Source organism: Eucyclogobius newberryi, unplaced genomic scaffold (assembly GCF_026437365.1).
Source record: "Eucyclogobius newberryi isolate DKJ021-1_F unplaced genomic scaffold, fEucNew1.0.hap1 SCAF_6, whole genome shotgun sequence".
In the NCBI taxonomy this organism is placed as follows: Eukaryota; Metazoa; Chordata; class Actinopteri; order Gobiiformes; family Gobiidae; genus Eucyclogobius; species Eucyclogobius newberryi.
Window position 1 is genome coordinate 17,503,320 of NW_027316278.1, and position 12,693 is coordinate 17,516,012.

The 12,693-nt window shown below is 38.9% G+C and overlaps 1 protein-coding gene across 3 annotated transcripts; it reads left to right on the forward strand.

Annotated features, from left to right (window-relative positions):
• Positions 1–1,822: 1,822 nt before the first annotated feature.
• ido1 (indoleamine 2,3-dioxygenase 1) lies at positions 1,823–5,915 on the forward strand. Of its 3 annotated transcripts, none has more exons than XM_072433681.1 (10): positions 1,823–2,029; positions 2,561–2,656; positions 2,730–2,849; positions 3,315–3,433; positions 3,515–3,529; positions 3,618–3,717; positions 3,796–3,913; positions 3,998–4,049; positions 4,943–5,091; positions 5,161–5,905. In XM_072433681.1, the coding sequence occupies exons 1-10, from the start codon at positions 1,937–1,939 to the stop codon at positions 5,535–5,537; spliced, it is 1,239 nt and encodes a 412-aa protein (XP_072289782.1). In that variant the 5' UTR covers positions 1,823–1,936; the 3' UTR covers positions 5,538–5,905. The 3 variants fall into 3 exon arrangements, with proteins under 3 accessions (XP_072289782.1, XP_072289783.1, XP_072289784.1); XM_072433683.1 differs by having other exon boundaries at positions 1,930–2,029; positions 2,565–2,656; positions 5,161–5,915; XM_072433682.1 differs by lacking the exon at positions 3,515–3,529 and having other exon boundaries at positions 5,161–5,906.
• Positions 5,916–12,693: the final 6,778 nt, after the last annotated feature.

Consider the following 12,693-nt stretch of genomic DNA (forward strand, 5'->3'; position numbering starts at 1 on the left):
ACTCCAGCATATTTGTTTCTGAAATAGAACAGCTTGACAAATTGCAATCTCTTTAAGATAAATTGCCCAAATTTACAGCATGTTATACAAAGGATAAATTTGAATAGCCCTTGTAATGTGTGAGAATCTCCACCAGATGAGGCTATTGTTCTAAATGCTCCCAAACCATTTATGAATGAATATATAAAATCACTTAAAATTATTGTTTCCTAGTAGGATTAATGCAGTGGCAATATGTTTTTGAAATTATAGCTCCAAGTGTTAGATAAGGATTACATTTTTGTAAAAAGAACACTCATAAACCGGAAATGGAAATACTAGACAATTGTCTCAATTCGTCCAAAGTCCAAATTCCAAGGATTTTGAAATGTATGCAGAAGTCTGCACATTGTAGGTTAAGGGGTTATTAAAGTCACACCGTGTAAGATTCCCGGTCTTGCGCCTCTAGAGGCCACAACTGCCACTGCACTGTCGCAAAATGTAAACGTGCTAACACTGCGGGTGTGGGTGTGTTTCAATCACTGATTCATTACTCTAGTTAACCTGTGGCTACTAGTTCAGGTTCACGAGAAGAAGAAAAAAATTGTGTTAAGAAAATACAATTATTTATTTATGTTATCTTATTTATCTTCTACATTATTATTTAGCCTGCTTCTATCAGTAGTAGTAGTAGTAGTAGTAGAAGTAGCTAGTACATTTTGGCAGGGCTAGTTGTAATAGTAATCAATAAACTAAACTTGCCTAGTGTGGATATACTTACATAAGCATGAATGACAGAGGTCAATAGCATCACTCCATCTCTTATCCTTATCCGGGGCCAGATCGCTGGGGCCTCTTCCCAGTGGGACACTGGAACAGATGCCCGAGCCACCTCAGCTGGCACCTCTCAATGTGGAGGAGCAGCAGCTCTACTCCGAGCTCCTCCTATGTGACTGAAGTCCTCACCCTATCTCCAAGGGAGCGCCCAGCCTTCCTGCGGAGGAAGCTCATTTCGACCACTTCACGTATCCGCGATCTTGTCCTTTCGGTCAGCAAAGCTCATGACCATAGGTGAGGGTAGGAACATTTGACCGGTAAATTGAGAGCTTTGCCTTTCGACAGAGGAACTCCTCTCAGGCAGGAGGCTACGGTCCATCCAGACCAGAACCTCCCACCTCAAGAACAGTTTCTTTCCCTCTGCTCATGAACACTTCTTAACACCGGTCACTTTAATTACAATTTAATCAACCACTCACGGTACTATTCACTTTTGGCACTACATCTGTAAATTTAACTGTATATTTATCTTATCTTATCTTATCTTATATTTTGTGTACAGTGTAAGTCTATGTTTATCTTGTAGTAAATTGAAATAGTTTTTCTTTAATGCATGCCCTATTTTGATTGCTTTTATCGTCGTTCATTGTTGTATGCAATAAACCTTTTCTGATTCTGATTCTGATCTGCAAATAGCAGATGATGAGATCCTGTGGTCCCCAAACCGGACACCCTCCGACCCATGACTGCACCTAGAAATTCTGTCCATAAAACAATGACCAGAACCAACCTGTGACCTGGGTACAGGTCTGACTTACAGCAGGCCATGCGAACACAGCTCCTGACAGCCCAGAGCAAAGGCCATCTCTCTCTTATCTGTCCGATATTTACTCTCGTCTGGGAACTAGTGCGGTCCCTGTCACGTTTTCTCTTCCTCCGACACAGTCTTCGACTTCGGCCATGACAAACAGACAAATATATTAACGCTAAAAGCGGCTTTGTATTCACCTGAACCTCAGGTAAAGACGGGACAGGGTCGTTTGTGGTCGCGTGACTCGTCCTGACAGCGGAGCAGAGAAGCCCCGCTCGGAACGCGTCTGAGGCCTTATAATCGCTCCAAAAACAACAACCACACAAACCCACATGATTGGGTGAAAAGTTACACGGTGTAACTTAAACTATGTCTTTAGCTGACAAAGATTCAACAAGAGCTTTTTGCCTGGACTCCTACTGTGTATCAGAAGAACTGGGATTTATTCTGCTTGAGCCTTTGGTAGGTCTCATACGTGAAAGCAGCACATAGTGCTAATTGTACTAGTTATACTACTAAAAATGCTTGTTATTACATATCGTGTTGTTTGTAATGTTGCCCTATCAGTGATTTGACCAAAAAATGTAATATTTTTCTCAGCACAAAGGCTTTTTTTCATTCGTCTTTAATGCGCAAAACTGTTTAATAGTAACATTTTCTCCAGCTGGTTTATAGACAGCATGACAATCACACATGTATCTGGGATAGTGTACGTATCTATCATATTTCATTAATTCATATCACATTACAACCAATTTTATTTAGAATCTGGCAACTCAAAATGAGCGTATTCTGTTTTTTGATTGAATAATGGGCAAACGTTTTTATTATCATTGTGTTTTTTGATATAGGGAATATATTAAATTATAGTTATATACATTATCAATTAAAAAAACTATACTTTGTTAGAACATGTTTACTTTACTTAGTATCTTAACTCACCAGAAGACAATGGAAATTCAAATACATAACTATTTTTAACATAATCTCTAGACAGAGCTCCCCCCTTACTACCAGCCATGGATGGATATTGCCCTCCACCTTCCAGAGCTGGTGCACTCACATGAGCTGCGCTCTCGTGTGAGCAGGGTAAGTAAGGACAACAAACTCACAAGGACAGTTGACCCTGGTGTGAAGGTTCAGTGCTGTTTCCTTTGTTCAGATGCCACTGCTGAGCAGCCAGTATCTGCAGACACACAGGGAGCTGCGGCTCGCCCACCTGGCTCTGGGCGCTACAACCATGAGCTACGTCTGGCAGGAGGGAGAGGACAACACTGTCAAAGTACCTCTGTTGCAATGCACTTCTTATCAGCCGTAACATTGTAAAGAATATGTCGGTGTAATCCCTCATTCGTCCAGGCGAACTGAAGCTTTTTCTATTGTAAAGAATAGGCTATAGATGATTATTTTCATACTGCTATTTACTGTGATGGTATTGAAACAAAAACAGCTGAAATAGATTAGTCTGCAAAATAAAATAAATAAAAAGAGAACGTTTATGTAAGTGGATTCACAGCCACTTTCCAATAGATTCTGTCTTATGTTCAATGAAACCAGAGGCTACTGTAAGATTTATTTTCACAGCTTTCCCCAATATCTACTGTTCAGGTTACCAATATCCATAGGCAACCTGAGACATAGAGGACATACAATATCTAGACAATAAGGCCTCACTAAACCAGACTGCTTCTCAAACTTGTGTTGACTGCCATCTTTCTAAAATGATAATATATATATATTTTTAAAGGTGCTGCCACGGAACTTGGCTCTTCCATATTGGAAGGTGTCACAGACATTAGGTCTTCCCCCCATCTTCATACATGCTGATGCAGTCTTGGCAAACTGGAAGAAACTGGATCCAGAAGGGTAGGACCATACACACGGTTTCATTTGCTAACAACGTTTGTAGCTGTGTGTACTAACTGTATTATGTCCTTCTGATTACAGGCCTTTTGACATGGAGTATGTGATTTTTGTATTTTCTATTTCAATAATAGTTATATCAATTAAGTGTATGTAATAGTAATAGTTACACTCTTATGTTATTTAGGAACTTGGATTTGGTGGTCAGGCTGCCGGGGGGAGAAAGTTTGAGGGGTTTCTTCATGGTCACTCTCTTGGCAGAACTTGCGGCCTGTCCAGCACTCAAGGTACACCATATTTTATGAATTTTATGCATTGTAAAAATCCATTTTGTGGGATTAAACGGTGTATGTTTGTGTCGGCAGAGCATTCCCACAGTGTTCAGAGGAGTGAGCTGTGGGCACACTGCGGCTGTAGCTCGAGCACTGCAGGACATCCGCAAGTCTATACACAACATGACAGAGGCACTCAAACTCATGCATGGTTGGTTTACTGCTATGCCATTAGTATCAGTGATCGGTGTTTGTATGTATTATCCTTCATTTCTACAAATATGTGTCTTTACAGTGTATGTGGAGCCTTCCATTTTCTATGGTGTTATAAGGATCTACCTTTCTGGGTAATGTTATAAACGGCAGTGGTGAGAAAGGCAATGATGTACAGTTTGCAGAGAAATCAGGATCAGGAATGAGCACATCAGAGACACAGCTCATGTGAGGAAAGGCCTGAATGAGATGGGCTTTGTCACGTGAATTGGAAGGATATTGTATACATGACAGGAGGCTGAGATGTGCGTTATAGTTTTTGAGTTCTATTTTGTGATTTCCTCCAGTGCATTCTCCCTATGATAACTGCAGCAGGGGTGTGAAAGCGTGCAGTGTATCTCCAAACCAGTCAAACATTAAGATGATGGTTACTTTAGCGCCTGTACATCTGTTTGGAATGATTTATATATTGGCGGCCTCCTTGCAAAACGGCCTAGTCATTTTTCTGTCTCATTCTACTCTTCATTTATTGGTGTCAGTGGCTTTATCCTCTGTCAATCAGAAATATTTTTTACAGCCAAAAAATACTTACTGTGAGTGATCTCTACCATAATTGTAAAGTATTTTGTTCTATTTTCCCCAAAACCTTGAAAAATGACTTGGGCAATTATGTTCACTGTGACGCCAACGGCATATTTTTAAACCCTGGCCGCTGTCAGCTTTTATTGAGACGAAAGTTAACAGGTCAAATTTGTCACTTCTCGGATTAATTTTCTTTCAGTTGTCTGTCTCACCTTGAAATTTCAACCAAAAAGCAATTGTACCAGACGCACTTTCTCAATATGGAACAACTAAGGGATGCAGAGAATCGGGTTACAAAGACTTGACGTGAATATTTTTAGTTTGTTATTTAATAGCTCCAGTGAATGGCACAGTAATCCTATCCCAACACTAAAATCATAGTAACATTGAAAATCATTGTACAGCTCAATGTTTCTGATGAATCGTCTCTCTACTTTCACAACAGTTGGAAGGACAATCTCAGCATGCCCAATGGTCTAATATATGAAGGAGTCCATCCTGAGCCCATGGAGTTCTCTGGAGGGAGTGCGGCACAGAGCAGCATACTCCACTCTTTTGATGAACTTTTTGGCATCGAACATGCGGCAGAAGCTGGTAAGACGGTTTATAATGTCCCAATTTGAGTTATTAACATTATGGGTTAATAATACTTATGTACTGCAGGTGCCTTTCTCACACGCATGAGGGACTACATGCCCCCTGCTCACAAGCAAATGATCCAAGACATCTCCAATCAGCCATCGTTGAGGAATTTTGTACAAGAACAATGTGATGAAGAGCTAAACCAGGAATTCCAGCTTTGTGTGACCGAGCTAATAGCGTTTAGAAACTACCACATCAACATGGTGAGTCGGTATATAACGGTGCCTGCTGCCCGCGGCCGGCAGCTACGGTCCAAGAAGGCCACGAAAGAGGAAATGATCAGCAAAGCACCCACAGCCCTGGAGGAGACAGGCACAGGCGGATCCAGCATCATGAGCTTCCTTAAGACAGTCCGGGACGAAACTAAACAGGTCTTCCTTCCTATCAATAAGAATTAAGTTGCTACTGCTTTTGAACAGACAAGCATCACACTGCATCTGGCTTTGTTCAAACTTCAACTTAATAGATTTGACAGACAGCCATGATTTTGCTCCAGCCGTTTCTGTGACTTTCCATTAAGTTTGACCACTAATTTCATCTTCAGGCTTAAATGCAATGAACAAATGATTGCAAAATGAGAGAAAATTGCTCGCTGTCCACGAAAGGCAAATTCTTAACCTTGAAACTGTAGAAGTTACTCTGTATTAATATTCATCCTAACTTAACTTTTTTAACAGTACACGATTTCTGCAGTAAAACCCTGGACCTTCTTGCTGTAAGACATTCTTGCTGTTTGGTCATTGTTCAGACCCACCCTACAGCCCACGTATGATGCTAACTTACACACATTAAGGATAAGGGTATGTGTTGTCTCATTTGTCCTACAGAAAATAAATCTTGATAGTTTTATTTAAGTATTCATTTTTGTTATATTTCTATTAGATATCAATCCATAGCATGTCACCATGATACTGTTTATTTTACCATTCAAGCCATTTTAAATGAATAAAAAACTACCATCAGGCAAAATGTCCTCACAATGAACTATTGACATCCTTGAAATACGACTCTATAATCTCACCATGGAATCGTCCTGTAATTACTTTATGCATTTTGAAACACAATGAACAATGCGGTGATGAGATGTGCTGCTTATCATAGTGGTTACCTCGGCAGTCTCTCTCCACATCTTAAGCCTGCGTCCAGCCTCCACTTGCCCCAAAGATTTTCACCTGGGGGAGACATAAAGAACGGATTGTGGACACCAGTGTCTCATACCGTGTAATATTCAGCTTTCACCGGTGTTCCATTACAATAACAGGATTGTGAGATCAGATAAGGAGCATGATGTAGCAACCACCTGTGGATCCATTCTGTACCACATTGAGTCTCAGGACAAACCAAATAAAGAAGTAATGGGCTCTTTGCACTACAGCCGTTGCTAAGATACCCTTCTCACAGCTAATGCTAACTTATTTTAAATGGGAAATATAATTGTGGGATGAATAATTGTTGCAAACTGAGACTTTTACCATTTATTTCAGTCTGTTATTTTTTTTTTTTTTTTTTTTTAATGCTTATGTCTCAATGGTAGAATAAGCTTTAGCATTGAGGCACAAACATATCCCTTAATAAAGTCCTTAGTGTATTTTAGGCAAAATAAACCCCATATCACCCTCTTTACTGATGGTGGGTATCAAAGTGGTCAAAACTGGAACATGTCTTGTGTAAAACAGGGGCCAATTAATAGTTTTGGATATATATATTTGGATATATCAAGGGGATTTGTAAATTAATAGAGAAATTACCCTTGAACCTTAAGATATTTTCACTAATTTCTTTATGGTTCTCTGTATTTTTTTCCAATTATTTTCCTGCTTAATAAATTCAATGCATAAACAAGACACTGTCTGAATGATACAGTTCAGAATGATTAGTGTGGGGTAAAAGGTGAGGAAGACTATAGAGCATGAGTGGGTGTTGAAGTGGATAAACAGTGTGTTCACATGTCACAAATCTCTGATTAGAGCTTCCATTCACGGCCAAAGCAAATAGGCCTACTCCTCTTTCCTTAACTGTGGAGGACTCCCTGACAACTGCAGCTAAACAACAGACCATCTCCAAGGATGTCTCCATTGTGCTGCAGAGGCTGAGGTTTCACCTTCGCAACACTTATTTTCGTGGATTTTGTACTGAGGACATTTGCATGTACTGGGAATCTTTGAAGTTGAAGAACATAAAAGAAAAAGGGAATAAAGAGAAGAAAAAGATAAGATTGTATTGTTGTTGTGTTTTTAACTTTATGTTTTCAATGGGAATAACAAGAATTTACTACTGGTATATTAACTTCATTGTTAAAAACTAGGTTCTTCATAGCGGCATTTTACCGTATCAAATAGCAGATTTTTAGTTGCATGTTTTTAATTGTTGAAATATGGCACTGATCCAGATCAGAATTTTAAAAATAATCACAGGTAAGTAAAGAGCAGTGGGCGGTGATAGGGGTAAATAAAAATATACATTTCTTGTGGAGAGGGAGTGCAACTCACATAAAGAGCAGAATACTGCTTTGCTCTTGTAGTCACTGGCAATAAAAGTGGACCTTGGGGGACCATAAGTTCACTTAAAAACTAACCATACAGGATGGTGTAATCCTTAATTTGTCCAGGAGTGTTCCATCGTAGAGAAAAATTCAAGTGTTGTCATTTGGAGACTTTGAAAAAGACATTTCAACTTTCATTCCAAAGTAATTCTCAATCTGCGGAACTAGTCTTAAAACTCAGGTTGAGTGACTTTTGGATGAAAGTTGAAATGTCTGGGCTTTTTTTCCCCCCAAAACAGTGTCCAGATGACTAACTTGAATGTTTTCTATGATAACCCTAAAGGAAAAAACTGGGGCAGCGATGTCCGGTGAAAAGGGACTGCAACAAAATGAATCCGGAGCTCCAAGGCACTTCTGCCGCCTTCTGCCGTGCTCTGAGGCACATCTGAGCTACACTCATTACTATGGTTTGGGATTCTTGCTACCTCCGCAGCCTTTGGTTGCCTGACTCACTTTCTCTGTTGATACTTTTCTCCCCCCCACTAGCAGAACATATAACTTATTGGATCACACCCTGAGCATCTGTGTTCTTGTTCTGACCTGTCATGACAGGCTAAATGACTTTAGATGTAGTCATTATATTCCTGCTCAATTGACTCCATACAAACTAACTGCCCCTCAAGAAAAAGGCCTGCCACGTTTGCCATCTTGAAAAGCTGAACAAGGTGTTGAATTTCTCTTCTTGTTGATCAAGGAAAAATGACGTCAGTGACAGGAAAGCAAGCGTCACATTGCAGCCTTTATTGTTCCAGGGGAAAAAGACTTTGACATTTAGCCCACAGAGATATTCATTCAGTTAAACCTTGACATACTCAAAGGCACACTTTAAAAGATTATGGATTTTTACACCATTGAAATCCACGGTTACCAAAATAGTTGCTGTTGCTCAAGTCCAGCAATTTGTAGAAGAGGTGCCAGTCAATGTGTAGCCAGCCTGAACTTTAGTTTTATAGCGATGAATTCTCCCTCACTCTGCAGTTTGAATTGCTGAAATGCCTTGGTGACACACTTTATTTCAGATGAATAAAGCAACATGACATTCAGATCCACCCTAGATAAGCAAAAGCTATCACGTCACAGTCTTTTGTCTTAAAAGGTTAACACAACTTTGAGCTGTGAATACGGGTCAACTACACCACTCCTGAGTCATTACAGGTCAGGAGCAAGTAAGAGTATTTTACAAAAAACAAAAACAAAATTAAATCCTTTAAAATAACTACCTTCACCCTTTGGTCAATATTTTGCATTTACAGCATATGTTTTGCTTTAAATGTGTCTGATGCTTCAGAGCATATTTATATATATATAACATATTCTTTTTATAATACTCAGATACTAATGGGTGGGTGGTGGGTAGTCACATTTACTTTTCACCTTTCAAAAAATATTACTTTTACTCCTACTGAACTAAACTATTTTACAGTGTAACATTACTCTTACTCAAGTTAAGGTTTTGGTTACTCTTCCAAATGTGAGTTGTTAGGAGTTCATTTGAACCTTTGGATATGATTTAGTTTTTCTAATTTCTTTTGTATGACCTTTGAATACCAGAATCAGTGCATTATTTAATGTTTTGTCCATGAAACTACAATATCTTATATAGGACATGGTGCAGTATTGATATTTCATGTCAAGATTTTCATGGTCAAAATAATTGCAATTAATGATAATATCGCGATAATCAAAATGGCTGATCGTTAAAGAAGGTATAATAATATTAATAATTTAAACATTATGAATATGTTTTTAAGTGAATGATATAGATATATGATATAGAAGAAAAAAACATTGTGGAACGTTTTCTTTTTCTCTTTTAAAATACTATTTTAAAAATGTTTTTATGTTTATACTGTATGTGTTTATAATGTGATTTTATATTGTCATGTGATTTATGCATTAAAAAAAAAAAGTTCTGTGAAGCACTTTGTGTTGTGCTATACAAATACATCTCACTTGCCAGCAAACAGTTACAAAAAATACAGGAAGTTTCTCCTGGAAGAGACAACTCAGACAGGAACATATAGTGTGATGAGTGTTCCAGGTGGACCTTTTCTGTTGTAAGGTACTTTGAGGCCATCCCATTTAGAATGACTTAGGATCGGGTTAATAAGGGATAATAATAAAGAGCACTCTGAAACCTACTTGTCTCTATGGAGATGCTATTTCTTGGCCTGGAATGTTCCACTGTATGGCATTGAACCTATGATCTTACATTTATACAATTACAGGTTGATTGTTAAAAAAAATGCCAAAATCTAAATTAAATAAATAAATACATACGTACGTACATACATAAATACATATGTTTAAAAAACAAAACAAAAAATCCTCTTTTGAACAGAAACGGTGGTTTGTGAGAAAACTTGGCGTCTCCTCAACCTTGGTCAAAGCAGAAATAAAATCAGGCAACCAACGAATGTAACTAGTCTAGCAACTAAACAAACCCAGAGCACTTTTCAGGCCATAACCCCTCCCTTAGGGCAGGACCAATCTAACACTCCTCCCCTTAGGGCAATACAAACCTAATGGCAGTTAAAACCTCAAGTGAAACATCTCAATTTCTTAAACGTTGTCAAGGCTAAATTAGATTTTTTTTAAATTTATTTACCCTTATTCAACCAGGAAAATCCCACTGAGATGTAGCATCTCGTTTTTCAGGGGAGTCCAGGCCTCAGAGGGGAAGAGCCTATTGTACATGTTTTTAGTAGTAGAGGAAACCGGAGCACCAGAAGAAAACCTGGACACAGAGAGAACATGCAAACTCCACACTGAAAGGCTCCACTCCCAGGACCTCCTTGCTGTGAGGCGAGAGCACTGACTGCTCTGCAACCGTTCGGCTGATCAATTTTCCATTCCAATCAGTGCAATAATGTCTATATGGCGACAAGCTTGTGAGGAACACTTGATGGACAACAAATAGAAAATGAATATCCTTGATCAATATGACAGATTGATGACTTCACTTGGACTTTGACTAACCTTTGCTCCTTGAAGAGTACATTCATTGATTTACACTTCTCTCTAACTCAACACTAGTGACTTCTACTTCAACTTGAAATTTGGAGAAAAAAAAATGTACAGCCAGAAGGTTTTGGGTTTGATTACTGGAACAAATACCTGATGTGTGTGGAGTTTGCATGTTCTTCCTGTGTCTGCTCTACTTTTTCCAGGTGCACAGCTTTCCCTACATGCAACTGATTGGCCGATAGTAGAGGCAGTCGCAGCAGCTCGAGACCAAACCTTTATTAGATTTGTGCAATTTTAAGACAGATTATGTTAAAAGACAATAAACAGCAATAGTACTAACTGCCCTCATTTGCTTTTCATTGATTACCTGCATTTTCCACAGTAAAGTTTCTAGTCTTCACATTGTTAGAATATAATATAAGTGACCACAATGAGTAATCTGCAGGTAACTGTGTCACAATTATATCTACCGCCCATTTAGAAAAATGCCAAAGAGACACTTATGTAAGTTAAAGCTGGGGCTTCCTTTTTGTGCAGCTACCGAGGGATGGAATAAAAATCATGAAGTAGTCGACTAATCCCAGACTTCCCAATAAAAACATTCCACTTCCTCCCAGGCGAGATCCGGGGCCTGTTCGCATGCAGAGGACGGAGGGGTGGAGGTGGGCTGCTCCAAATAGGGGACAAGCTGGTGACAGATGGGTTCAGGCAGATGGGAGGAGCGGTCAGGTGCAACTTACAAGTCCACAGAGACCACTGACAAGATGCAGGGCCTGCAGAGGACAGGAAGACACTCGGAAAGCAGCAAGTGCACAGGGAAAGTTCAACCAAGAGTGGTGTTACTGTTCATGTGGTGCTGTTAAAGAAATGGATAAAGTACTCCAAAAATGTACAATAAGAATGTAAATAAGTAAGTAAGTGATATCATTCATTTTAAGTAAAAAGTTAAGTTAGTCAGTGAAAACTGAGCCTTAGATATCATTGCATTAGTAGTGACTATTCTAGTGACAGTATTAAAACCTAACTATTTTACCCCAAACTAATGCTTTCAAATAACCTTCTAAATATCTTATATTATCTATTTTGTGAGTTACAACTAAAATGATGCCAATTCTTCATGTTATAAGATGTGATACCAGCATCTTCTAGTCTATACTGAGCTCACAGAGGGCTGTTAATATGAAATGGAAAGTGATTTGACTGAGGCTCATCCTGAGGTTAGCCTTTTTCTGCCCACACACTATGAGCTTATTGCTCCTCTCTGCTCCCAAGGCACAGTGCACTAAAAACTCTATTACATTTTGTTCTGCCAGAATGTGTTCTTCCTTAGCCAACAACAACCACATTTACATTTAAGACCTATTACATACTGAACATGTAATTTAGGAAAAAATGTATTTGAGCAGACTGTAATGCAAAACATGTGACAGGTTTAAAGTCCATGTTTTCTAACTCTATTTGCTTTATTTCCCCCAAAAGTCCTCAAAATATGGTTATAACACTTTAACATTTGCTAGCACTTGTTTTGCCACCATCACCATTCTCGTGCATTACCCTTACTACTTCTCTAACATGTTTCTGCGTAGTATATTGCCAGTGAGTTCTATTTAAGTAGTGTAGTAGCTAAAAATGTGTGTGCTTAAGAATATTACTTTGGTGTAGATAATTTCCATACTTCAAGCAATTCAGGGGAAAACAGTAAAATTTCCCATGAAGATACAAGTCTCTAGATGAATGATTAATGCATCAAAGTAAGGCAGTACTCTCATTTCTGTCTACTTTAATAAAGTTGTTTCAACAAATTCCGTAAGGGATTTGAGCTCTATTTACACACCACACAACACCACACAACACCACACAACACACAACAATGACCATTAAAGATAATATTATTTTACCAAGTACATGGTGCCCCTTCTGTAAAGTAGTTGACCAAGTGGAGAACAACTCTAAATAAAAAAGACAACAGTACAGCATGTCCCCGACTCGCCCCGGGACACGGCATTGCAGAGGCAGATGCACTTTTATTGGGCTGATTATCCTGG

Excerpts from the sequence above, each read along its gene's own strand:
- ido1 (XM_072433681.1), top strand. The coding sequence starts at position 1,937 with ATGTCTTTAGCTGACAAAGATTCAACAAGAGCTTTTTGCCTGGACTCC. Across the intron at positions 2,030-2,560 it reads TTATTCTGCTTGAGCCTTTG|ACAGAGCTCCCCCCTTACTA; the intron begins GTAGGTCTCATA and ends CATAATCTCTAG. Across the intron at positions 5,092-5,160 it reads CGAACATGCGGCAGAAGCTG|GTGCCTTTCTCACACGCATG; the intron begins GTAAGACGGTTT and ends TATGTACTGCAG.